Source organism: Nelumbo nucifera, chromosome 2 (genome assembly GCF_055504915.1).
Source record: "Nelumbo nucifera cultivar China Antique chromosome 2, China Antique-T2T, whole genome shotgun sequence".
NCBI classification, from domain to species: domain Eukaryota; kingdom Viridiplantae; phylum Streptophyta; class Magnoliopsida; order Proteales; family Nelumbonaceae; genus Nelumbo; species Nelumbo nucifera.
In genome coordinates, this window is record NC_142650.1 from 14109301 (window position 1) to 14136407 (window position 27107).

The following is a 27107-nucleotide window of genomic DNA, read 5'->3' on the forward strand; positions in this document are numbered from 1 at the left end:
TCAGCCCATTAGAAACTTCAAATCAACAAAGCATGACGTCATTTCCATGGTTGCAAGTTTGCAATGCAAAGCATGGAATTTTTTTCCTCTTTCCTGCGCCTATAAAATCAAAAATGTGCCGGACAAAGTCAAAACGGGTTTTCTTCTGATGACCAACCATTGGATTGGCACTCTTTTAGTCCAGGGTTGATTACTCCCCTGTGAACCAAGATGAAGCATTCCCCAATATAACAGTTTATACACGTCCTGCAATCCTAAAACGCAACCACAAAAAAAAAAAAAAAAAAAAAAAAACACAATGGCACCTAACTTGGATTCTAATATCTCGTATTATTATGGTGAGTCTTAAATTCCAACCAACAGCAACGGGCCACAATAGTGCAAGTCATGGTCAAGAACACAGTTCAGACTTCAGCACGCACAATGGATGCAGGAATGAGCAATTAAAGGGCTTTATTGTTTTATAAATTATCAACTGCTCACTAATGTATAATTGACAGGGTGCATGTTAAGAGGACGTCAGGAGATAAAAGCTCGTAATGATTCTGGTTCCCTTGAACCCAATATTGGAAGCCAATTCTCCTTACAGTAATAAGAAGGCGGTGTTCATACAAAAAATCCAGTTAAAACTATAATTATCATAGGCTTATAGCTGTATGAGAAAACAACTGGGTAAATCTAAAGCAAAACTACAATAATTAGCATCTATTAATTTTCAATAACCTATGAAGGAAAATTCAGTAAGCCATATCTCTAAGTTGCCGACCCAAGGAAGAAGCATCAGGTTTAGCATATTCATATTTCACAAAATGGAAAATGGTGAGAGGATAAGATGGTGGGTATGCAGATCACTTTTTAAAGTGTTTCCACATAACCTTCTGTAATGTTGTTTAAGTAAGTGATCACAGACTGTACCTTATGTGATATCTCCGAAGCCAATCTTCACCCTTTTCATAATAATCCTGCCTACTAAATGTCTGCCTCAAGAATAGTGGAGCAGCAGCATAAGAAGCAGCACCTCGCCATGCATCAAGAACAGGATCAGATGCCCGGACTACTCTTATGGGCGACTGAAAAGGACGGATCATTCGGATCCCAGCTTCCAAGCGGTCAGTCATTCCATGAAAGAGGCAGCTCCCACCAGTCACAAGGATTGAATTGGTGATTCTGTCCTCAATCCCATTCTCCTTCACAGACAACCTTTGTATTGAAATTCCAGCCATCTCATCCAGCCCTGCCTGGTCAACCCCAATCATGTTTGGCTGAAACAGAATTTCAGGACATCGGAACCTCTCAACACCAATTATGATCTGGAAGTCTTCCTTGGTGAGAGGACGAAACCGTGGAGCCTCAGTAAGTGGTTGAAAGGGACCAACATCCAATTTCGCAACAAAAGTTGGGTCTATATCCTGTCACAGTAATGTCACGGAAGGATATGAATGAGAAAAGAAAATTTTACTACCCATAATCATCCCAGCTATGCAGTGTCAGCCACCAGAGCAACAGAATCAGGAAGTGATTATAAAAGGAATTGGCAGTTGGATTGATGAAAATCACCACAGTAAAATGAACTGACCTGGAGTCGAGAAGTGACACGGGCTAGTTCAGCCTCATCCTCCTCCTGTCCATCATCATCATCGTCATTATCTCTGCTCATTAATTTGTATAGTTGCCAGTCTTCATCCTTGCTTCCAAATGTGTCCTCACCCTTCCCTCGATCAAAGGCTGCTGTTGTCAAAAGGCGCATCCTTTCCTTCTGTGCGGCATTCAGCCTCTCACCACGGCCAACACCTCCTGACAAATTCTGATTCCCATTTGTACGCGTTCCATTTGCCTTCAGCCGCTTCCGTTGCTCAACTTTCTCTGAGAGCTCTCTATGCTTTGTGCGTAGCTGTTCCAAATACAGCTCTGGGTTCTCTCTACATTTACACAAAGACAGGAGAATATCAAATGAATGTCATGCAATGATTGCATAAAGCATTTAGACCAACTCCTTCACTAGAGTTTTGATAAAGTGTGTCCTAGTGAATAAAAGTTACCAAGGCCTAGGTTCTCCTAAGGATATTATATTAATATAAGATATCTAGTGGCTTGTGAAAGGAAAATGTCAGAAGGGACTCAAGTTGCTCCTAAGTGCATAAAGGTTTCAGCCTATGGATCCAACAGTAATGGAACTGGAATTGTCGTTGGTTTATTTTAACAGAGCTCATTATGAAAGGTGCTCCTGAATGGATAGCGCACTCACCACAAATAAAACTCAAAATCAGAAGCAAGAATACACTATTTTTGTTTGTTTTGTTTTCCCCTTTTTTTTTGTTATTTTATCTTGTTGTCTCTGTTTCCATGTAAAAGGGACAGATAACTTAGTTTTTTTTAAGAAAAGGGGAAAAATATAGCTGCAATAATTCAGACAAAAAAAAAATCCCCAACCCTTTTACAATGAAACAAACAGAGCCTTATTTGAAACTGCAGGGTACTGATTGATTAAGAATGAAAAGCTTCTGAACAATGTGGAACTGCCTAAATCCATAATTTATAATTTAATAGCATACAAGCGCTTTTCTTCATCTTGTTGATTTTGCCTTTCTCGTTGTAGCTCCTCCTCAAAGCGTTTCTGTTTTGCACGCTGACGGCCTTCAGATGTTGTCTTGAGAAATAACTGTTTCCTCTTTTCCTTTAGCTGCAAAATGAAAGAACTCATTCAACAGGGCTTAAGGTGGCACAACATGATAAGTGCAGAACAGCTAAAAATACGTGGAAATTGATGCAGAAACATGGCAATGAAGAAAATCCATGATGACCCATGGATTAATCCAACAAGCTCAGGTAAAGGTTTTGATACTTCAGACCAGATAAGCAACATATATCATATTAGGTGTTTATAAGTAATGGTAGAGTTCCTGATGGAATTGGATATTCCCCATGATAGTTGGTACACAATAGTGATTTCTTGGTTTAGTTGCATGCATGGAAGACGCTCTACAACACCTGTAAGAAGAAGCACTGTTGCAAGCTGAGGGGGCTAGAAGGGCTAGGGGCACAGACCAAAAGGGACATGGTTGAAGTAATAAGAAATGATTTAAGCACTTATATTTTAACAATGGATTATGGATATGGCACTAAAAAGAACAGAATGGCAAAACAGGATTCATGTAGCCAATCCCATATAGTTGGGATAAGGCTTAGATGATGAATGATGCTTGGTAATAAAAACATGAAGAGCCAATTCTATAAATCATCTATAAAATCAAGGGCACTTTCTATGATACCAGAAGGGTATGATACCAGAACTTTGACCAATCAGAAAACCTCCAGTGAATTTTGATGAATACCAGCTGATTGGCTACCACTTTTATGATACTGGTTGATTGGTTATTAGTTTTTTAGGTGTTGTGCCCTTTCAGTATCATAATTGGACTCAAAATCAAGTGCAACAGCAGAAAATTTATGAGTATAATTGTAGCCATTTAACATAATAATACCTGCTCTGGTGACAGCATATTGTCAGGAATATTAATGAGAGGATACTTCTCAGAAGTAGAAGACTCCAGTTTATCCTCATTTTCAACCTGTTCTCCCTTCGCTTTTCGTAAAGATTGTGATACCTTAACAATACTAGACTCGATTTCCTGCTTGGATACATAGCCAGTCGCAGACAGGAAAGCTGGAATGTCATTCTCTTCCACGTTTTCAAGCTGCTTCATAAGAAATTCCAAACCATTGAGTTCATTTTCCAACTCATTTATTCTAGAAGACCTTTTTGCTGCAGCCATTTCTCTCAGACGTTGACCTTGCTTCTCTTTTATGGCCGCTTTTCTTGCAATCTCTTCCTCTGAAGGTGGCTCTTCAGTTGGAGGAGGAATCCATGGAAGTTGCCAACATCTTGTTTTCTCTTCAGCTTCCTTCCCTCCTTTCTGTCATGAAAACTGTAATACTTGAAACTCAGTCTTCTTTAACAATACAAGTGGAGTGAAAGTGAAGCCCTACCTGAAATAACCGAACTTCTGAAGTATAATCCAGAGCTACATAACCGTGTTCCATCTTCAGGTCTTCGACCTTCTCCCATGTAATGCTAGGCCTATGTATGTCCATATTAAAAACATTTTTTATTGGTAATTTAAATATTAAACATGAACAGAAATTCAACCAAGGAAATAAGGTCCCTGTTCCTGTAAAGTAAGAACATAGAAATGTATTTACTTACATGTGATTGGGGTATTTAAGAGAAAGAAGCTGCTTCAAGTAGTCAGTGACATGGTATCCACCAATGTTTGCTCTGCAGCATGCTTCAAAAACAGGTTCTCCACTGACAATCTGAAATCATGACACATGATGACAAAGTAAGAATTTCTAAAGAAAATTAGTCTCTTTTAATTGTAAGGGAAAGGTTGAAGTTAAAAATAAATTCCAAATCAAATAAATAACTAAAACAGACACAATTTACCCCACTTCTCAAAAGACCAAGGTTCAACAATAACAGAATTTCTCGCACTTGATAAAAATTTTCAAAATGAGCTTGAGAAAGTCAAGATTTTGTATGTGTGTGGGAGGATAAATACTGCACAAGTTCACCTCACCTCCCACCCCAAGAAATAATGAGAAGAAAAGTGGAAGGAGTGAATGGTTACAAGGGTATGCTAGGGTGCGCCTTTAAAAGGGTAAAATTATCTATAAGAGTCACTAATAGCATAGTTGCAAGGTGAGAACTAACTAGAGGACCTTGTGGACAGAAATTTTAAATGAAAGAAAATTCATATAATCACTTCATTTGGTAGTCCTCCATTGGCTACTAAACTAGGAAGCCTTCTATATCTATAATTTTCCCTTTTCCTTTTCTAGAAAGACAGGTTTTTTTTTGAGAAAATGGTAAGGTATTGTATATTTCAATTAGTGAAAATATACACATATGCTCATATACAAAAGTCACTATACAAAGTATAGTCAGTCAGCTTTAATCTGCCCACATTACAAAAACAAATTGGCAGTATCAAAGTAGCATTGTGAAGGGATGAGAGATCCATCCTATGGACGCCCAAAGATTGCGGAATAAGAGGCGAATTTCAAAAAATTTATCTCTCCCTTCAACTGGGAATCGCATTCCCTATTTAGAAAATCATATTTTCAATGATCAATCTTGAACCATAAACTGAACCAGATTTTAACCAAAAGGAGTGGGAGAGGATTATACCTGATACGGAGAAATACTATCTCCCAATGGAGGTGTTCACGCCCAAGGAAGGATCCAAAATCTGCTCCCACTGAAGATGGCGCAGTGAAGGATGGAGCAGAATCAACAATGTTCTTCAAAAGAACTTGACCCTTCGCAAGAATTAACTGGACGGCTTGTGAGTACAGCTCCAACCAATCTTTTCCCAAAAGATTGAGATCAAGATCAAATCTTGATTGCTCCCAAGAACTGGAGATCGAACTGAAGGAATGGCAATGGCAGGAAGGTGGCGGCAAGAGAGAATTCGCAGTATGCAGGAAATCTCTCAATCTCTCTTTCTTCAAAGAGAAGAATGTTGTTGATCATGTAAAAGGCTGCCGCCCCCTTCCCCTTTTATAATCTCAAAGGGATCAGCTCCTAATCAGATTAAGAGTTGCTAATCCAAATCATATTTGGGTTAGAAGTCCCTTAGTGATAAGGGATAATCCTTATCTTATCTGCAGATCAGATCAGCTATCTCCTAATATAATTAGGAGGTTTCCAGATCTAAATCTCATTTAGATCTTGGACTCTCTGAGTGGATAGGGTCTAAGCCCAATCCTTTTAGCTGACCCACTTCAGAATTCGCCCCCTTTAAATGACTGATCAAATCAGCCTAGTTCGAAATGGGCTTAAGGCCCATTTAAGGTTATGTACTCAAAAAGCCTTCCAAACTGCTGCCCAGTTGGGCTTCCTTGTATGGCGTGGGACCCAAGCATTGATCTACACATCAGCCACATGGGTTCAACCCAGCCTTTGTTACAAGGCCTGGCCGAATGCACTGCTGAAGACAGTGTACCCCCTGAAACCCATCAAATGGGCTTTATGGGCCCAACACTTACACTAAGTGATCCCTGGGCCAAGCCACCTTGTAACACCCAGGGACTGTGGGTAGATGCAAGATTAGCCCATCAGGTGTTATCCTCAATGGTCTTACACTTAACCTCTCAGCCCATAATGATCATACACTGTCCGACAAGAGAGGACCTCTCCCTCGGCTGCAAGGAACAGTGTTGCACTTTCCACTTATATAGATCCCGGGAATTAAAACCTTTTGCAAACCTTTTAGAAACCATAATATATATACTTTTATATCTCATATAAAATATACTTTGCAAAAAACAAATCTCAACGATTGAAATCGGCTGCCGGCAGTCTTGGTTTCCATCAGTGAGAGTGCATCCCTGATCATTACCTTTGTCCGACAAAGGGGCTGATCCTGTCACTATGATCACCCACTCAGATGAATTCTCGGACTGTCCCAACATACCCAGGTTTTGACCCCCGCTAAGGATCTCACTGATTGGTACATCAAAGATAGCCCAATCCGACACCTAGTGCAGTATCATAATCGAGTCTAGGGGTCGGGTGTAACTTTCCAGTTTTGCCCATCAATCTCTAAGGTCTAGGGCAATACTGGAAATCTGGTCCAGTTCAAAGATTCAATTAATCATATGTGTATGTGCCTAGGGTCTCACCCTAGCAGCTGAGACAGGCCACCCCAACCGACTTGGTGGCACCACAGTGTCAGCCTTGTCAGGATAGGTCTCCCCAGACCGACCCACTGGCTGTGAACATTCTAAACTAACACGAGTCTCATTAAGTGTCCAGTTTAAGGGTATTACACAAAAACATACGAAGGGAACATGAATCAAATATGTATCTTTATTCATTTACAATAAACTCATAAAGTACATCATTCTGATTGAAGCTAAGGGCATACAAAACTGTCTAACACATTGATGGGAAATGTTTCTGAACTGATCCATAGCAGCTAACCAAGAGTGAATGGAGCTTCTGCTCTTCTTAATTAAATCTTCCACTGAACAGCTTCGATTTTGGAAAATTCTCTGATTCCTCTCCTTCCAAATACACCATGACACAGCAGCAGGAATAATACTCAAAAGCTTCTTTCTTTTCCATTGAGTCATTTTAGTGTCCAGGCATACAGATGGTCTGTAAAACTATCTGGTGTACACCACCAGGTCACCAGGACAGACTGAACAGGCTGCAAAAGTAGTGGGACATCCATCTCACCACAGCACAGTGCAGAAATAAATGCAAGGATGTTTCTGTCTTTCTCACATAGAACACAAACTTCTAGAAACATAGGTTTCTTTAACTTGGAACTCCATCATCTCCACATCAATGAAGGCATGCAATTACTGAATTCCAACTGAGATATTGAAAACTTGGTTATTGTGTAAGTAATACCCCTACCTTGAAATAAACAAGTAAATAAAAGATGGAGGTTTGGGGTCAGCAGCCCTGAAGCACAAATATTGGGTATGTTTCCTGTATAAAGCTTGTATGATTTCATATTTATTGTAAGAAACCCATATTAGGACATTAGTTTTGCCCTGGCTTATAAACGACAATATTAGTCACTATGTTACTTAATAATAATATTATTATTACTACAACAAAGCAGGTTGATGGTGTTTGTGCTAATTTGGTTTTCTACACTTCCCATTAGCTCCCAAAAATGTTCTCATACAGCACCATTCATTTAATCTACTCAATTTCTAGAACACCATTATGTCCATTACTAGCTTAAAATTATGTTAAAGTTACTAAACTTACTGGGATAGAATGGCTCGTAGTCAATCCCACACATATAGCAAGACCATCTTTGCTGCAAATCCCAAGTCCTTGGTTGTACTTGTAGCTGAATGCAGCATCAACACCAAATGCTGCAACCACACGAGGAAAGAAAGATCATTTGCAAAATAATGAAAAAAGAAAAGAGACAAGTTTCTCAAACAAAATTAAATTTAGGCCCAGCAGTGTATGAGCATTTCTATAGGTGGTGAGCCAACAAAAATTCATCCACATAAATATGTAAAATGGAGATTTTTCCATTAAAAAGTATAAGATAAAGAACATAGGCCATAGTGGACCATGTAATGTCTAGACAATTAGACATCATTATTCCTCCTCAAGATATATTTCTTCATTGGTAATAGTTAATTCTATTAATGAAAAGATTAATAAAAACATACGCATACAATACACACATAGATTGAAGTAGTGAAAAGTGCTTTAAGGGCTTATAATTTAACAATGGATATGGCACTGAACAGAACAGGATTCATGTAGTTGACCCCATATAGTTGGGACAAAGCCTGCTGATGATTATGAGCCCAAGTACCCAAAAAAATACCATTCTAACATGACAGAATATTAGAAAAGACCGACAAGTAACCATTAAATGCATCAATACAAAAATAAACAAAAATGAATACAAGAAATTCCAGCATGGAGAGCCCCCAGAATGTCTCCCAAATCCTCGTGCCAATATCTGCCAGGGAATTACCAAATTTTAAAACTATACCTGACTGGGCATTTGAATGGTTCAACCAGAAGAGGACATATCCAGTATAGACCAGGTCAGTAAATGAAAGAGGGTTGAAATTTTGAAATGAGTTGGATCCAGTCTGTTGACATTTTGGTTTACTCACCACTCTGGTTTTTAACAAATCAATCTAGGCAAACAGCTGAATAAGATCATATTTATCAACATATAGTTAAAATGAATTTAGGTATCAGAAGATTCGACAGCAACTCATACCCAGTGATGGTACTCCATAAGTTTCAAAAAGAAGTTCTGCCATTTTACTGCGAGATTGAACTGGATTGCATACAGATTCTGTAATCAGGATAGGATGATCAACCTGTTCTGCATCAGTTAAACAAGACAATAACAAAATCACCTCATGAAGGATGATCAACCTATTCTCAGAACAAGGAAATTAATTATATCAAATACTAAGACCTACAACAGAGATAAATAAATTACACATATGCAACAGAAGACACATGACACATCATGGACACTTATGACTATGGTACAACCGTACAAGTTGTGTGCAGGCCATTGCATGCTCTCGATGCACTGAATTATAAGTAAGCAGTTTCACATGAAACATGTTCAAAGAGACAATTATTTACCTCCCAAGCACATTATCATGGCAACGTTCATTTGCAATCAAATCTGAATCGGATACAAATTTTGCACAGGTTCAGTTTTGAATTTGTTTGTTTGACTATGATTTACACTCTTACCTGATGCAAAGTTAGTACTTTTTGTCTCATTTGCATCCATTAGCAATGCAAATTTTGCAACTGAAAAACTGATACAAAATTTGCACCACTTCCTCCTACCTCAATTCTCTCTCATATAAGTGTGGACCACATCAATTTTCTTTCTACCTTACTACCCCCAAATAAATAACCTTCCGCTTCATTTCTCTTTCATATAAATTGAGCACCACCTCATTTTACTTCCTATTTTACTTCTTACAAGCAAACAAAGCAAGGTTAAATCTGAAGCAAAAGTAAACTGGGATTTCCACTCAATCCATTTGCACTCCTATGCATTTACACCAGTGCAAATGAAATTCACACTGCAACCAAATGGAGAAGAAGTGGTCTTTCAAATGTTGTGCATCCAGCAATACACTATTTGAACAAATTTGTTTTTTGAGGAAAAGCAGTTACTATATACCCACAGTACCCAAAGCGATCTAGCATTGTTTAATTAGGATAGCTCTCTTAAGAAGGGCCCGAACCTCTATTTCATATTTGAACAAGTTCACTCAAGCAACCAAAACATGGCTCGGTTGAGCATGGTTTAAATAACAAGGACCCAGTGTTAGCTACACTAAGCCCTTTGATGAGGGGAAAAAATTAGATCAGCATCCAGCCTTGATACTGCATGAAATAGACACAAATTGTGTTTCCCAGAACAATTAGGAAAGCAGTATTCACAATAGAAATGAAATACAGTTTTTTTTTCTTTGCTTTTCAATCAAATTTACAATGCCAAAAAATAGGAAATCCTTAATTACCTTTGATCCATCTGCACCCATTCGCTCAAAACCAAAGTCAAGAACCTACAAAGGCATGAGCTATTTTATGAGGTTCAAAATTAAATGCGAAACACTGCAGCTTTATTTTCTATCACAATCTCCATGGTTTCAATTACTATTGCATTCAATACCATCATGTTGGGATATGTAGAGAATAACAGTGTTCTGCCTCCTGATTAAAGTACTTTAAACACCAAGTTTCCAAAATGACATTATACCAAATTAAGATAGGTTTTGTGCCAAAAGCAACTTAAAAACTTAAATGATTTTATTGGGAAGAAAAGAAATTTGGCAATTTCAAGCCCCTCCCCTCTCCAAAAAAAAAAAGAAAAGAAAGAAATACCACCACCCTAGAAGGAAATAAAAGAAAACTCTTAAAATGCATGGATCTATGAATGGTTTCAACATTTTCATTATGCATATGCATTTAGGTGGGTGAGTCTAGTAGTCGAAATAATGCTGATTTATCAAAATCTGTCTATTTGTTAGTTTTTCTTTTTCCTTTAGGCTCTTAAAGGTTATCCAAGAGATCTGGATTATTATCTTGAGGAAAGAGAAAGAGTTGGAAGTAATGGCAACATGCAAACATGCTTTTGATGTGAGGCAGAGGTTTGGGATCAAGGTTGGAAAACCTGATTTCGAAGGAAACTCCAGTGATGCATGCACAGAAGCAGGGAAAAATCTATGGAGAAAGAAATTGGTTTTCTCCAAAGATCTTATCAAGTAGCTATTTTGTAATTTTCTTGTATTTCATACTTTGGCTAATCAGAGTCTTTTATATTTATTTTCTAATTTCTTAGTGTCTCAGGAATAGGGTTAGTCATTTTGAAGGCCATATTAATAGTCCTATTAGAGAGTTTCTTAAATTCAGAAAAGTTGAATATGATATCACATCATGTTTCTTTCAGACTATTTTCAGAGGTCAAAATTTGTTTATTCATGGAAGCCTATCCTTTCTGCTGTATTTGGAATCCATGGAAAGGAGATCGATATAAGAATCTTTGAGGATAAGTCAAGTCTACTCCTGAGTATATATATAGGGCATAGTTGTCAAGGCATCACCTAGGCGACTAGGCACCCTTGGCTGGGCACCTCGCCCAAACGCCTTGACTTTTAGCAACTAGGCACCCTTCTAGGCGACAAAAATGACAAGGCGTCCGCCTTTTATAATATCATTTATATTGCTGCATCTTATTAATGAATGTGTTAATACATTTTATTATATGCTATATATATATATAGAAAGATCAAATACTTTAAAAGATCAAAGGATTTTGAGAAGAGAAAAAGAAAGAAAGAAAGAAAGAAAAGAAAAGAAAGAGGAAAGAAAGAATAGACTAATAAAGTGCTTTTTTTTCTATTCGCTCTCTAATTAAATAAAACAGAAACTCCATCCTTGTTTTTTTTTCTATTTTACTTTCCATCTTGAATATTTATCATATAAAGTTAATAACCTTCTTTAGCTGCTAATTAATATGAATTTGCTCTATTAAATACTTATTATAGTAGTATTATTTTTGAAAATAATGAAATTAATATATGTAAAAGATTTTTATCTTTTAGGTGTGATGATTTGCCACATTTTTAGAGAAAATTTTAATGTTCTTAATAAAGAGAATTGCTATTTTTTCAATTAACATACATGCTGAATGGTATAAAAAACCAGGAAACTAGCCAAAAGTCAGTTTTTTATATTATAAAATTTTTATCGCCTAGGCGACTAGGCACCCCAGTGTTGCCTAGAATCACATAGACGCCTTGAAAACTATGATATAGGGACATTTGTTTTCCTACTTAGAATCTATCCTGTTGGCATAAAAGTTCAGGGAAATGAAGAGGATCTATACCAGAAGGGAATAGGGAAAGGATTGGGAAGCATTTGTATTCTGGAATAGGGGGAGTGATAAGAGATGAAAAAGGGAATCTGTTAGCTATGTATTCTGGCCCAATTGGGGTGGGAGACTCCTTGAGGGCTGAGATATTAGGAGCTCTTGAAGGCGTACAAAGGGTCAAAGACATGCATATTAAGAAATTGATCATAGAAGGTGATTCTGAAATTGTAGTGAACTGGTTAAAAGAGGACAAATCCAAGTTCTGAAACTACAACAATGAAAAGAGGAAATTTAAGTGGCTGAGTAAGGACATGGAAGTTAGCTGTACATGGGTAAAGAGAAGTGCAAACTCATTGGCAGATGGCTTAGCTAGGCAAGGGGTGAACAGAAACTCTATTTTTTGGGCTGTTTTATAATTGGTTACAGTTGGGTGTACATTGATGTATTAGAGAGTAAAGTTTTTTTAGCTCCTTATTTATGTACTTTCTCAATCTTTAATAAAATTCACTGTTATTGATCCAAAAAAAAAAAAAGGATTGGGAGGCATTTGTGTTTTTTCTTGTATTCTGTTTAGTAGATTGGGGCTTCTTTTTTACATTTCTATTATTGGACCCTAGGTATAATGGGGTGGATCCTTTTTATTTTTTTTCACGTCTTTGTAATCTTTGTAAACTTTATATTGAATAAAATTGCACATCATCTACCACAGAATTTGCACCATCATCATCATCCAAGCCTTATCCCAACCATATGGGGTCCGCTACAAGAATCTTGTTTCACCAGTCCATTCTGTTTAATGCCATATACATTGCTAAACTATTGGCATTTAAATCATTTCTTACTACTTCTATACATGTCCTTTTTGGTCTACCCCTTGCCCTTTAGCCCCTTCAACCAAGGTTAAAAATTTCGATACGTATCAGTGGCCTCCCGATACACGTGACCTGGTTCAGGGGGTAGACGGGCCTTAAACCAACTTCTCTGAACCAGTTTGAAGGGGGGAAAAAACTAAAAAACAAGAAACAAAATCTTACAAAAAAAAGTGAGCAAAGATACAGGCCGATAGCCCCATCCAGCATATCAGCCTGTATCAATATTTTGAACCTTGCCTTCAACTTGTAACAAATCACTTTCTCACAGGTGCCGTTAATGGTCTTCTATGCACATGACCAAACCATCTTAGTTTACTTTCTCTCATTTTATCAGCTATTGGAGCTACTTTCTCTCATGTTAATATTATTTTAGTAACAGTGAAATGTGGTTATATGTTAATGAAGATAGGCCCACCCTTATGATGAGCATTCAAATAAAAATGAAACTCAATAGGTTTCAGAGAATGGCACAATTGGGAAAGTACAAGTTTTCATGCACAGAAAGAGTATAGGGTGCCCAGTCCCTGCTTTCATATGATGGGCGGGTAAGTAAAACATGTTCAGAACACATATCTGACCTTGTGAAAGTGGTGGACCACATGCGCAGATTAGGTTAAGGCCCAGAATAGGAATTTGTTATCAAAAGTACACATTGTATATATTGGATTTTTCATTTTATCAATAATATCCAATATTATAACCGTTTCTAAACAAACATTAAAAAAAAAAATCAAGTTTCATATTCTATCAATGCATGGTTCTAATCATTGTTGACCTTTTTTTGTATCTAGCCAGAAGGGGAACAGGTTCAGACTGCACAATCACTGTATATGGGCCATTTAATGTTTTTGTACATCTTTTGAAAAGATCATTTTCAATGTAAAACAAACAAGTGGAGTTGGTGTTTTTCTCTTAAATTTACCAACAATCAACAATAAAGACACAAACAAGATTGAAGTTTGGGTATCATGAGGGCTTTCTTGAGCTTATGGTAATGAATACTTCAACTGAAATTTTCCTAAATTTAACTGATGTTAAACATATATGTGACATAAAGTTCAACATTTCTTGTATAATTTCCCTTAATACCAAGATCTGAGATATATCAACCAAAATGTTGTTATTACTCCATCAAAATTGATGTAATTCCAGGAGTTCTTTCAGTAGACATTGTGGAACCTTAAAATAGGAAAGTTTTGTAAAATTCACGGAAACTGCATTCCATGTTTGAAGTTAAATGAGTGCAGCAGCAGAAGTCATGATGAAGATGGGGGCAATGATGATTTTTTTTTTCAGGAAAAGAGGTGATGGTGATGATGTTGACAGTCACAACAATAACAGAAAAAAAAAGTTGGTTAGCATAAGTAAATTTCCAATGCAAATCATTTAGAGGCCAAAAGCAGGTTTCAATATCAGAGCAAGCAAATATTAACAACTATGCTTACAAATTCTTTCCCCCAAAAAACAACACACTTACATATTCCATTATTTCAAACTGATAAACAACATTGCTATCAAAGGCTGAACGATATGATGAGCGTGTACAATCAAAATATTTCATCAATGCAGGATCATGGTCACCAACAATAGTAACAGTTTCACCTGAAGAGAGAAAACATAGACTAGTTAAAAGTGTAGGTAAAGCAACCACAATCTCTCCCCCTTCTCAAAGCACAGACAATTTTCCATGGCGTATGTAAATAAACTAACCCAACAGGACCGACACTTTTGAAGGCAGAACAAGAAGCAGACATAAAGGGAAAAAAAGTCCACTTTCCAGATTATCATGTAAAATTCAGTTATTTGATGCCAAAAACTCAGACAATTCTCTTTCAGAGAAAAAGTGTATATTTGCTAAATAGAGGGGCGGCAACCATATTATATGTATGCTATAAAAGAATATATTTAACAGATTTACAAAGAAGAAACTGAAGTGATCTCCATGGTTAAGAAATCACAGCTTTAAGAAGTAATATAATTTTAGCAATGGCCCCAAAAGTAGCTATCTAATCAAGTCCTTTAAATCCTTAAAAATACTGGAGGAACAATGAGCTTCTGATTCTATTGATGGGATTGTTAAATGTTAACTAAGCACCATTCATCCTCAAAAACCTGAGTGCTCCTTTCTTTCAAATACACAATCATAAGGGAAAGAGAAGCATATTCAAAGGGAACTATCCAATATAAAAGCCCCTACCAACCACTTTTTTTGCTAGTTCTTGGAAATTTCCAGATATGTTGCATCCTAAATACCATAAAGTACTTCATGATTTACATGAAAACTCAGAATGTGAAAGCAAGTATCATCAGATTCATCACTATGGATATGTTGACCTACTATTAAGTGGTAAAACAGGTGGTTCCCACATGAAGAAAACTATGTCACCATAGTTGTCAAGGCAACACTAGGCAAGGGCAACAAGGCGCCCATGGAGAGTCAACCTTGCTTAAGCGCCTAGCTATTTTCTACATGGCGCTGTAAAATCTTTTATGTTCTTTATTTTTTGAGATTATAATAATCAAATAAACATTATTACGCTAAGTTATTATTTTGTGGATTTAATACTAATTTCTTTTTGTTATTTTCATATCTTTCAGGGTTCCATCAACACACATGTTGGCATATGCTTGAAGATTTCAGAACCAATAGTAAGGAAGAACTTAAATGTTGTCCAATCAACACATTCTTCTTCCACCCTTTCTTTTTTTTTTTTTCTTTTCCAAGGACAAAAAAGGAGCAGAGCCCCTATATTTTCTGAATTTTCTTTTCTTTCTTCTTTTTCTTCTCATGAATATGTTGATTTTCTATCTTTTAATATGAAGGTTATACTTTTAGGAAAATCTATGATACCAGAAGAGTATTGACCAATCAAAATCCACCTATGAATGTTTTTTGATCAATCCACCCATGAATGTTAATGACAACCACCTGATTGGTTACCACTTTTATGATTCCGGTTGATTTATTATAAGTTTTTCCGGTATCATAGTCAAACCCTATGCTTCTTTATAAAGATTATTGACACTAGTGAAAAATGACTGCTGGTTTCCATAGAACCTAAGGAATTACCCTAGGATTCAGGGTTATAATTAAAAAAAAAAAATCACCTAGGCAACATCTGGACACTCCCCTGTCACCTAGTCTTGCCTTGGCAACTTGAAAACAATATATGTTTTTTATGTGATGATAGAGGCAGCACATAAGCTTTAATAATGATAAAAGAAAAAAGTGCTGATCAAAAAAATGATAAAAGAAAAAAGTGGCTCTCTGACTTGAGAGGGGTGGTCTGGATATGGAGCATTTGACATTTTTTGCACACAGTGGCCACTCTCAACCTTGAGTCCAGGTTTTCACACTTGTCAGCCCAAGATTTTACAATAGCACCAAGCAGTGGCCCTATACTAATACTCAAGTCAATTCAATAAAGCCTTGTCCCAATCATATGGGTCGGCCTGAGAGGAATTTTTCTTCTTTAGCTTCCCTCACCCCCCCCCAAAAAAAAGGCATTTATTCTAACTTTTACCTTATAGATTTCTGTTGCAGGCTTGCAGCCAGTGAGAAAGAGGTTATCACAATACTGAAGTTCCTCTCTCAGCCCACAAACTGTGATGAAACAAAGGCAGACAAATTTGAAGTACATAAATGGGAAAAATGGAAGGTTCTTTTATCATCTCTTCAGTTCGTAATTTTTGTTTATTCATCTTTTTTCTTTTTTCCTCTTTCTATCAAATTTTATTTTATGCTTGCTGTTTCTTTAAAGCTTTCAAGTTTCAATGGAGAGCAGCCTCGCTCTCGCAAAGGTTTTGGGAGTACGGAAACTGCACAAAGAGCTTTTACTGGTAATGTTTCATAGTAGACAATTTTCTGAAAAGGTTTTAGAGGAAGAGAAAAAAAAAAGGTAAGAGACTTCAATCTGAGGCTGGATAGATGGTTGCCGGCGGCTGGGGAACTGGTAGAAGGTAGGCGGAAGGGGACAGTATGGATAGACATTGTAGGGATCCCACTACATGCATGGTGTATCAATACATTTGAGGAAATAGCTGCCGCATGCGGAAGATTCATTAGGATGGATGACAGAAATAGAACTTGGGAGAAAATGGACATGGTGAGGATACTAGTTGAAATCGAAAACATCTCTAACATCCCAAAGAGGCTGTGCTTGGGTTTTGCAGGTGAATGGTACGATCTGAGGTTGTTTGTAGAGGGGGAGTAGATGGTACCTACTGTAGAGCTGAGAGGTATCGAGGGGCAGAGGCAACCCAGGACAAGGAGGAGGAAGGAGAGAGGAAGAGTGCGGAAACAGGGGAGGAGATGAAGAGGCCGAAGGAGACAAAGAGACGAAGGGAAGAGGAAGAAGATGATGAGGTGGCAGTATCATTAAGAAGAAGGAGACGCATGGAAGGCAAGAGTGAGGTGGCAGTTCAGCATAAGGGACACTTGAAGGTTATTGAGCCCGGGATAAGTAGGAGGAGAAAGTGATAAAGAGGGGGGGCGATTCGATGGGGAAAGAAACTGGCACCAGCCAGGGTTAGGGAGGAAGGTGTTAACCGCTTTAACAGGTTAGCGGTAAACTTTAAAACAGGGAACAGTAAGAAAGAAAGGGAGAATAAGGGGGGTAAAAAAGGAAAAACAGGCCTAATTTCGAAGAAATCCAGTTTCGAATGATTGATATCCAGGAAACAAGATAGCACTGAGCACAATGAAGAAGAAAGCGGAAATTGGATCTGGGGGTGACCAAGTATGAGAAGGGAAGAAAGTTTAAGATTCTAGGCAGCGAGGTAGACAAAAGAAGAACGACAAGCTCGGCGGCAAAAGAAGAGGTGCATAGAACAGATACGGAAGAGAAGCCGGTGGAGTCAGAAGGAAGTAAAGAGCCAGAAAGCCAGAACGACGAAAAAAGTTTCAGACTCCAACTCCAAGAAAGAGGGTTATAAGGAAGAGAAATCTCAAGGAGAAGAGGAAGAAGAGTCAGAGACATCAGGGAAGTTGCACATTCAAGAGGGGGAGTGTCTCTCGGTCAACCAGGATTCGAACCCTATAGAGAATACAGAGAAGGAATTAGAAGGAAGGAAAGAAAAGGAGTATGGGAGTGCCGATTCAAGCATCATGGTATCATCGCCTAGATTTGAAGAGGTATGTCAGCCTGGAGTGACGAGCATTCTAGTGCTAGAAACTCTAATCAGAGAGGAAGGAGAAGAAGGAAATGAAATATAAGGAGGGACAGGGGAGAAAACTTCAGTGAAGAGACCTCTGAGAGAGGAGGAGAAAAAGGGTGGAAGACGAAATAAGGTTTACAACAGAAAAAGAAGACCTAAAGACTCTTCATAGAGATTAGAAGGAGGGGAACAAAGGGGAGAAGATGAAGGATCAGTGATTGGGGAAGGGAATGGAGAGAAAGATAAAGAAGAACAGATACAAAAGGATCACGAAGCTGAGAAAATAATACAAACTGGGAAGGTAAGTATTAATAAAATGGTGGAGAGGGAGGTGGAGGTCGGAAAGTCTCTCGGGCTAGTCTTCTGGGGAGGGAAGGCTTAGAGAAAATAGCATTTGAAAAGTTTGAAAAAAAAAAGAAAAGAGAGGAGAAAAAGAAGAGGGAAGAATATCTAGAAAAAATAAAGGGGTGGGACGAGGAGGGAGGAGAAGAGGAAGGGTTGGACGAGCTCGAGTAATTTGGGGGGAGGGGGAGGAAGATGAGGATTCTTAGTTGGAACGTAAGAGGGCTGAGAGATAGAAGGAGGAGGGAGGTAGTAAGGAACTTGCTCCGAAGCTTTAAACCAAAGGTGGTTTTACTCCAAGAAACAAAATTGGAAAACTTTGATATGAAAATGAAAAAAGAAATATGGGGGGAAGAGGGAGGAGAGTGGGTGGAGCTTAAAGCTTCAGGTCTGTCAGGGGGAGCTGTAATTATATGGAATCCAGGGATCTTTAAAAAGGTTGGGGAGGATGTTGGAGTGTTCTCAGTATCAGTATGCTTACAAGTAGTAAATGGGGATTGGAGATGGGGTTTAACAAATGTGTATGGGCCAAATGAGGAGGGGGAGAGGGAGAAGATGTGGGAAGAATTAGAAGGGTTGAGACAAAAGTGGGATGGGCCTTGGTGTGTGGGTGGGGATTTCAACATGGTAAGGAGGAGGAATGAAATGAAGGGTAGAAGGGAGAGAAGAACTTCTGAAGGTATGAGGAGGTTTGAAGAATTTATAACCAATAATGAGACGATTGATCCACCGTTGGTTGGAGGGAAGTTTACATGGTCGAATGGCCAAGTTCCAGCCACTCTCAGAAGGCTGGACCATAGTAGGCGACTAGGCGGTTTTCCATGGGCGCCTTACCCAAATGCCCCGGATTTTGTATACTAGGCACCCGCCCAGAGACTTAAGCGGGCGCCTAGGCGACTAGGCGGGTGCCTACATACATCTAAATTTTTTTTTAATTTGTTATTTTGATATTTTATTAGATGTTTTATTCTTTTAAAATAAAACCGGTTACATATTATCATTATTTTATTATTAAGACAACAATACAAAGCCTTTTTCTTCTTCTTCGGTTACATGCATAAGAGTTTTTTCGGTTCGATTGGAGAGGGAGGAGAACCGAAGACTTCATTCCCCAGCCGAACTCCATCGCACCTCAGCTTCAGCAGGTAAGTTTTTCTCTTCTTCTTCCAGCCCAGCTTCAGACATTTTTTGCTTTTTTTTTCGAAAAAACAGGGGCTCCGCCCCTATACTCTCCCTTCCTCTACAGCTCCACTCACTTCTTCCGCCCCTGATTGTTCTCAGTCGCTAGTCCTAGTCTCAGTCCCTTTTTTTTTTTTGAAAAAACAGGGGTTCCACCCCTATACTCCTCTCCGCCCCTTGACTGTTCCCAGTCCCTTTTTTCTTTTTTTTTTGAAAAAACAGGGGTCTATACTCCTCCCTGCCCCTAATCCCCTATACTTCTTCTTCTTCTTCTTCTTCTTCTTCTTCTTATGCCCCTATACTCCTCCCCTCCCTTCCTAGTTCCTGTGCTTTTTTTTTTTTTCAGTTAATAGTTAGTGTACATGCTTGCTAGTTAGTGTATAGTTAGTGTACTGTGTTCATGCTTGCTAGTTATATGAAATTTATAGTTTTATATTCATTTGAATGATTTATAGAGTTAATAGTTAGTGTACATGCTTGCTAGTTAGCACACAAAACCAATAAAATAGCTTACAAAAGCATAGATAAAGTAAAAACTCAAGAAAATTAATATTTTAAAATTCCAACGCCTAGGCACCTGGGTGCCCTGTGGTCACCTAGCCTCACCTTGGCGCCTTGAAAACTATGGACTGGACAGAATATTATTCTCAGAAGATTGGGCAGGTTATGTGGGTGAAGTGGTTCAGGAACCATTAACCATCCAATTATCAGACCATAGACCAATCCTGTTGAGAAATTTTGCGGCTGCTACAGGCTTCAAACCTTTCAGGTTCGAGAATGAATGGCTTCTGCAACCAAACGTTGTAGAATGGGTAGAAAACAAGTGGAAGGAAGTGCAAGTGGATGGGTCAGTGGATATAAAAGTCTTCAAAAAATTGCAAGTAATCAAGCAATAACTAAGGGAGAGGAGGAAGGAAACATTTGGAGGGGAGGATGACAGGAAAAAAGAAATCTTGGAAAAGCTGGCCAGATTAGAAAGAGTAAGAGAGGAAGGAGATTTTAGGAGAGAGAATCAAAATGAGATGGTCGTATTGGAATTTGATCTAGAGAACTTGATGTTGAGGGAGGAAGTTAGGTGGAGACAAAAATCTAGGGCTATTTAGTTGAAAGAGGGAGATAAAAATACTTCTTCTTCCATGCTTTTGCAAATGGGAGAATAAGAAGAAATTTGATTACTAAGATTCAAGTGGAGGAGGAGGTGTTCAACACATGGGGAAATATCCAAGATAAAGTGGTTTCATATTATAAGAAGCTGTACACGGGGAGAGGGTGGAGTTGGATATCCTTGGGAGAGTTGGAACCAAAGAGACTAAGCAACAGTGCGGCAGGATGGCTGGAAAGGGATCCTGAAGTTGGAGAGGTGAAGGAGGCCCTGAAAAAAAATCAATGGGGACAAAGCACCAGGACCAGACGGCTTTAATTTTAACTTCATTAAAAGCCGCTGGTACTTTTTACAAGAGGATTTTATGCAGATGCTAAAGGAGTTCTGGGAATCCAAGAATCTAGACAGGAAGGTGAATGCAACCTTCATTTCTTTAATACAGAAGAAAAGCGGTGCAGTGAACATAACAGAATTCAGGCCAATAAGTTTGCTGAGTAGTCCCTACAAAATATTGGCAAAAGTACTGGCAGGTAGGCTGAGAAAAGTTATTCAGGAGGTGATAGGGGAGACTCAAATGGCCTTTGTAGAAGGTAGATAGATTCTGGATGGGATATTGGTGGCTAGTGAATGTATAGATTCAAGATTAAGAAGTGGAAGACCAGGCTTGGTTTGTAAGCTAGACATAGAAAAGGCTTATGACCATGTTGAATGGGGATTCTTGGAGGAAATGCAAAGGTTGATGGGGTTTGGGGAGGTCTGGAGGGGTTGGATATATGGGTGCATTTCTTCAGCCACCTTCTCATGGTAAATTAATGGTGTGTCATCAGAATTTTTTTCAAGCCTCTAGAGGGCTGAGGCAAGGGGATCCACTTTCCCCCTTCCTGTTTGTCATAGTGATGGAAGCACTTAACTTGATCATGAAGAAAGGAGCGCAGAGGGAATGGATAGAAGGATTCAAAGTTGGAAATGAAGGCCTGAGTATCACTCATCTACAATACGCTGATGATACCCTAATATTTTTAGACGCTTCAGCATTCCAAGTCCTAAACCTAAGAGCTATTTTGGCCAATTTTGAGATGCTGACTGGCCTAGAGGACCTAGAGGTAAACTTATAGAAGAGCTTTTTGATAGGAGTTGGGGACTTAAGAGCTGAGGAAGTGAGACAGTTTGCAGAGGTGCTGGAATGTAAGGTAGGGGAGCTGCCTTTCATTTATCTTGGGTTACCGGTGGGAGCAAGGGCATCATCAAGTAGTATATGGAAACCTTTATTAGAAAGGGTGGAGAGGATGTTAGACAGATGGAAAGCCAAGTACCTCTCTTTGGGTGGGAGAATCACACTCATTAAGAGTGTTCTCTCAAGTCTGCCCAATGATTTAAAAGACGCGCCTGAGGCGCGCCTAGGTGCACAGGCGAGGCGCATTTTAGGGTAGGTGCCTCGCCCAGGTCCTAGGCGCAGCCCATTCAAAAGGCGCACGCCTGGTGCGCCTAGGCATGCGCTTGGTGAGCCTTGCACCTTAGACCAGGCGTGCGCCTTTTGAAAATTTGCCGCTTTTTCCTTTTTTTGAGTTTGGCGGCTGGGCCGGGGGCTCTGCCCCCGGACCCCAGTGCCACACCCCTCGAGGCCATCCCAAATAAGTCCATGTTAGGGTCTTAGATTCTTAGTTTTCAAACAAAAAATAATGATTTTATAGTTTTGATTGCTTTTAAGAAGATATTTTATTAGGATGAATGAATGGACAACATTACCAAATAGGGGGTTCTCGAAGCTCCGATGTTTGGGCTTGCTTCGAGGGGCATGGCACAAAGGCGGCTCGTAGAATTAAGAATGTAATATGTCACATTAGCTACTTGATGCAATTGGGAAAAGAAGAGATTATGGGTTTTATATGGTTGAAAATGTTTTATATGTTTGATTTCATTTTAAATTCTCATTTGAATATGCTTTACATATTATGCTTATGCATTTTAATTTTAGATAATAGGTTTTTAAAACATTTATTTTAAAACTTAAGTTTATATTTTTATTAATATTATGTTTTATAATTGTTTGTATTTTTTTATTTTTTTATTTTTTAGTTTTTTTTAATTGTGCGCCTTGCCTCAAAAAGGCGCATGCCTTGGCTTGTGCCTTGCGCCTCAGGCGCAAAATGGCCCTTGCACCTTTTTGCGCCTTTCACTTTTAAAACACTGAGTCTGCCACATATTACCTTTCCCTCTTGAAAGTCCCTAAAGAAGTGGCTGCAAGGGTGGAAAAAATTCAGCGGACTTTCTACGGGAAGGGGTGAGGGGGACAAAAAAATTCCACCTGGTTAAGTGGGAGAAGGTGTGTAGAGCAAAGGAGGGGGGAGGCTTAGGGCTAAGAAGGGTAAAGCTATTTAATAAAGCTCTGTTAAGGAAATGGTTGTGGATGTTTGGGCAAGAGGGAGAAAGGGAGGCATTATGGAGAAGGGTGGTGGTAGGAAATATGGAGTGATGAGGTTCAGGTGGGAATTTAGGGAGGTAAGAATTTCTTATGGGATGAGTGTATGGAAAGGAATCATGAGCTTCAATCAAAATTTCAGAACTTTAGTTAAGTTTAAAGTGGGGAAGGTTGTAAGGTAAGGTTTTGGGAAGATTATGTGAGGTATGTCCTAGACTTTATAAATTGACAGAACAGAAAGTGCCAATTGAGCAGTGTTACGAATGGAGGGGGGAGCAAGTGGTCTGGAATCCAAAGTTTAGAAGACCTTTATTGGACCAAGAAGTGGAAGAATGCATTCAGCTATTGGAGAAATTGGAAGAGGCTAACATTTCCAGAGATACAACAGATGGTTTGTGGTGGAAAGATTGCAAAGAAAGACGATTCTCAGTTAAATCCTTTTACAAGGCTCTGCTGAGAGATGGTAGGGATTCAAATCAGATAAAGGGTGTGTGGGGCAATCATGTGCCCCCAAGGGTAGAGGCTTTTGCGTGGCTGGTGGCACATGATAGTATCTTAACCAGCAATCATCTGAAACTCAGAGGCTGGCAGCTTGCAAATTGTTGTTATATGTGCAGTGAAGCGGAGGAAACAGTTCCCCATTTATTCTTCTCATGCAATGTGGCAAACTTTATGTGGAAGTTGAAGTTCTTCTCTCATCTGTTTGGAATGGCTGCTTTCCATCCAGTGACATCAGCAGAAATCTTTTCCTTGTGGCCTAAAATCAGAGGAAGCAAGAAAGCCAAAATCTTGTGGAGCTGTATTCCATTTGCAGTGTGTTGGGCCATTTGGAAAGAAAGGAATAGAAGGGTATTTGAAGACAAGTCAAAAAAACATAGAATATCTGATAGCAGGAGTGGGCAATATGATTTCTGCTTCGACCCTAAGACTTCCAGAGTTCAACCAAGTACACAAGGAAGATCTGTTGGAGAACTTCTGGAATATTTTGGAATTGAATCCATGTAATTTTGATTCATTTTCAGTGTAATCCTGTTAAGCATATGGTTTGTCATCTAGACAACCAATATTTTGAGATGTACTGCATCTTTTTCAATTTAATGAATTTCCTTTTTATTCTTCAAAATATATATATATATGTATATATATAATTAAAATTAGAAAATTGCAACTTATGATATTATTCTATTTAATCTTATGACATTGCAAATACTATGTTCAAAATATGAAAATATATAGATTTAATACGTTATTGTCCTTACCTTTTTAGTTATGATAATTCTGTGTTTTGATGTGAAACATTTTGTTAGATTTAAAATATGGAAATTTGTTGTATCTTCTTCAATTTATATCATTGTTGCTTTTTTATATAAAGTTACAAAACATAGTTATCAAGGTGATGCTGATACCTAGGTGACAAGGTGTTCTCTAGGACGTGCCATATACCATGCCATGTTTGCAAACATGTTAGGCACCCTCTCAGTCAAGGAAAAGGGCCAGGCAGACACCTTTTTTGTGTTATATACCATGTTATATTTGTGTTATACAATGCATAAGGTCATATTGTGTGTTACTTGCAACAAGTAAACCCAATATTGTTGCAGGGAAGAGTCTTTGCTGTAGAGAAACATGAAAGGTCCTTCTGAGGCAAGTATCTCCAGGGGGGTGAACAAAAGAGGGGAGTTAAGTAAATGAAAGGGAGTGGGAAGGGTGGAAGTGTAGAAAAAAGTGTTCAAGAAGAAATTGGAAGAGAAGGTAATAATAGTAGTGTGAGAAGGAGGGTGAAAAAGAAAAAGAGAGGTCTGAGGGAAGAGGGGAGAGAGAAGATGAAGTAGAAAGGGGTGGTGTTGGTGGAAGGGACTTAGGGAAGGAGAACCAAGAAGATTAGAGTGGAAAGGAATTGAGGGGAGGGGGGGCCTGGTGGAGCAGGCGAGGGGTGGTAGAATTTGTGGGTATACAGTGTCAGTGAGTCGAGGGAGGTGGTTGGAAATATCTCAAATGCCGTAGAATCAGAAGAGGAGGAGGTAGTGAGGGCGGAGGAAGCTTGCAGTGACGTGACAAGTGTGAAGGTTTGTAGTGGAAAAATATACTATAGAACAAAACCTTCAATTGATAATGAAAAGAGAGAATATGAAGATGAAGGGGAAGAAAGACAACAATGTGATGTTCAATAAAACATATAGAGTGTCAAGCTCCATTGATTTGGAACAGTAGTGAACAAGGAGGTTGAAGTGAGCAAAAAAATTATGGTTGTTTCTTCTGGGAGGAGAAGAATTTGCAGGGAAGGTGTTCAATGAGTTGGAGGAAAAAGGATTTGGAGAATGGAAAATTAAACTCGGTAGGGAATGGTTTCATACCCGTCTTATAACCACCATATTATCCTCTTATTAAGGTTCCTCTTGCTAAAGAATTTGAGATGCATTGATGCTCGTTGATTTTGACAGGTCTTGGTTTTAATGTAAGCATAAGAGAAGTGAAAAGGACGAAAAACCATGGCTATTAGCATGGGAACATGGTTCCTATAATTCTATGCCAGCTTGCCTATATGGTAATAAATGGAATCCTCTATTCTATTCGTATACATACTGAAGAAAAATCAAGTAAAGACAAAAGAAACACAAGTGTAATGATTATTATGCATCTGATGTGATTTTCCAGCTAAAAACGGCAAGAAAATAGCATGAAAAAGGGGAAAACAGCAGGAAGTTTCTTCCATGAATCCCCTCAGATATTTTCAAGGCATTGGTTTTCTTACTATGCCGAGTTGCTTGAATTGTCAGAGACGCGACTTTACATAAAAACATAAAGAAGGGAACGAATTAGAAAAATGTGTACCGGTTGCTTTGTGACGAGGCCTCTGAACAACGTTCCGGAAGGTAATACGAGGATCAGACTCTCCCGCCCATCTAAATCAATGAAGAAACTGATCAAATGAAAGAGAATCAAGTAATACTAACAGATTGAGGTATAAAGGAAGACAATCCCTTTCATTACCCGATCCGGAAGTTGGAACCGCCATTATCGATGACGATGGGGCAACTTGCAGGGAAATTGTTGTAGTCAGATTGCCGCGAAGGTCGCGTTATGTAAGGCATTCTCTCCCTCCCCTCCTGCTCTCAGCAAACACGCAGAGACTTCGGGGGTTCTCAGTTAGAATTTGCTCGCTTGTCGCAGTGTCATGAACGCTAGCCCAGCCACAGAGAGAGAGTGTGTCTTTAGACTTGAGAACACTAGGCGCCCAACCCACGCGAACCGTCCAAAGAAGAAAATACGGAAAATTCTCGATCAGTATATTCTACTGTGTGCCTAGTGCCATTTGGTCCTCGAATTTTGAAATGCATAATTCGTTTTATCAACGTTTGAATGCCATTATTTAAATCGGATTTGGATATCCATTTAACCATTATTGACCTCATAACCATGAATTTGTCTTTGGAGTAGGGTTTTTTTTTCATATTTATTTTGAGGTAGAATTGGGATTTATGTAACCCTATTCTTTCTATTTATAGTTTATCTTTTGCTTCATATTTAATTTTTGTAAATTTATGCTAATTTTATACAAAATTTAATATATTAATCGAATTCAAAATGGATACATGGACACGTAAATGAGTCCGATTTATGTTTTATATATCTTGATGATATTACATTAAATCTAAATTTCAATCAATCATGTTAAAATCTGTTTATTTTTTTATTTATTTCTGTCTATTAAAATAGAATTTCATGTTTAACAATGTGTATTTATTATTACATTCAATCAACTACGTCACCATATATTTTGTCTTAAAATGTACCCCTATCTATTGAATGGAAATTTTGTATTTGGGCTTTAAAAAACATTAACTAGCTTTAATTCGATCTGCCTTGCAATACTATGAAACTTCAATTTTTTTATGATAATCGAGCAAATTTTTACTAAGCATGCATCATGGGTTGTTTGGGCCACCATAAACAAACGCATCCAGTGGTCTTTTAAAAGATTTATTATTAAGTGGGTGTTCTCTATTCTGCTAGATTGCCACCACCTCTACTTTTCCTTGTTTCTCCCATTATTCTCCATTTGGGACATTTTGACTTTTTTGGTTTCCTAGAACCATCATTTTATTCACCATTACAGCTTTCTACTG

General features: G+C 38.4%; 1 protein-coding gene across 2 annotated transcripts; it reads right to left on the bottom strand.

Annotated features, from left to right (window-relative positions):
* Nucleotides 1-537: 537 nt before the first annotated feature.
* Nucleotides 538-26318, bottom strand: ARP5 (actin-related protein 5). 2 transcript variants are annotated; one of them, XM_010258580.3, is made up of 12 exons: nucleotides 25972-26318; nucleotides 25813-25883; nucleotides 14259-14383; nucleotides 10057-10101; nucleotides 8778-8880; nucleotides 7790-7899; nucleotides 4205-4314; nucleotides 3988-4078; nucleotides 3483-3914; nucleotides 2553-2680; nucleotides 1577-1919; nucleotides 538-1409 (listed from the first exon to the last, which is right to left on the bottom strand). In XM_010258580.3, exons 1-12 carry the CDS (start codon nucleotides 26070-26072, stop codon nucleotides 903-905), a joined length of 2166 nt encoding a protein of 721 aa, XP_010256882.1. In that variant the 5' UTR covers nucleotides 26073-26318; the 3' UTR covers nucleotides 538-902. The 2 variants fall into 2 exon arrangements, with proteins under 2 accessions (XP_010256882.1, XP_010256883.1); XM_010258581.3 differs by lacking the exons at nucleotides 25813-25883; nucleotides 25972-26318 and having other exon boundaries at nucleotides 8778-8885; nucleotides 14259-14354.
* Between the last annotated feature and the right edge of the window lie 789 nt (nucleotides 26319-27107).

Bases quoted from the DNA above. Each gene is read 5' to 3' on its own strand.
- ARP5 (XM_010258580.3), bottom strand. From the start codon at position 26,072: ATGCCTTACATAACGCGACCTTCGCGGCAATCTGACTACAACAATTTC. The intron at 7,900-8,777 runs GTATGAGTTGCT...GTGTGGTTGCAG, and splicing joins TTATGGAGTACCATCACTGG to CATTTGGTGTTGATGCTGCA. The intron at 2,681-3,482 runs GTATTATTATGT...TTCATTTTGCAG, and splicing joins ATATGCTGTCACCAGAGCAG to CTAAAGGAAAAGAGGAAACA.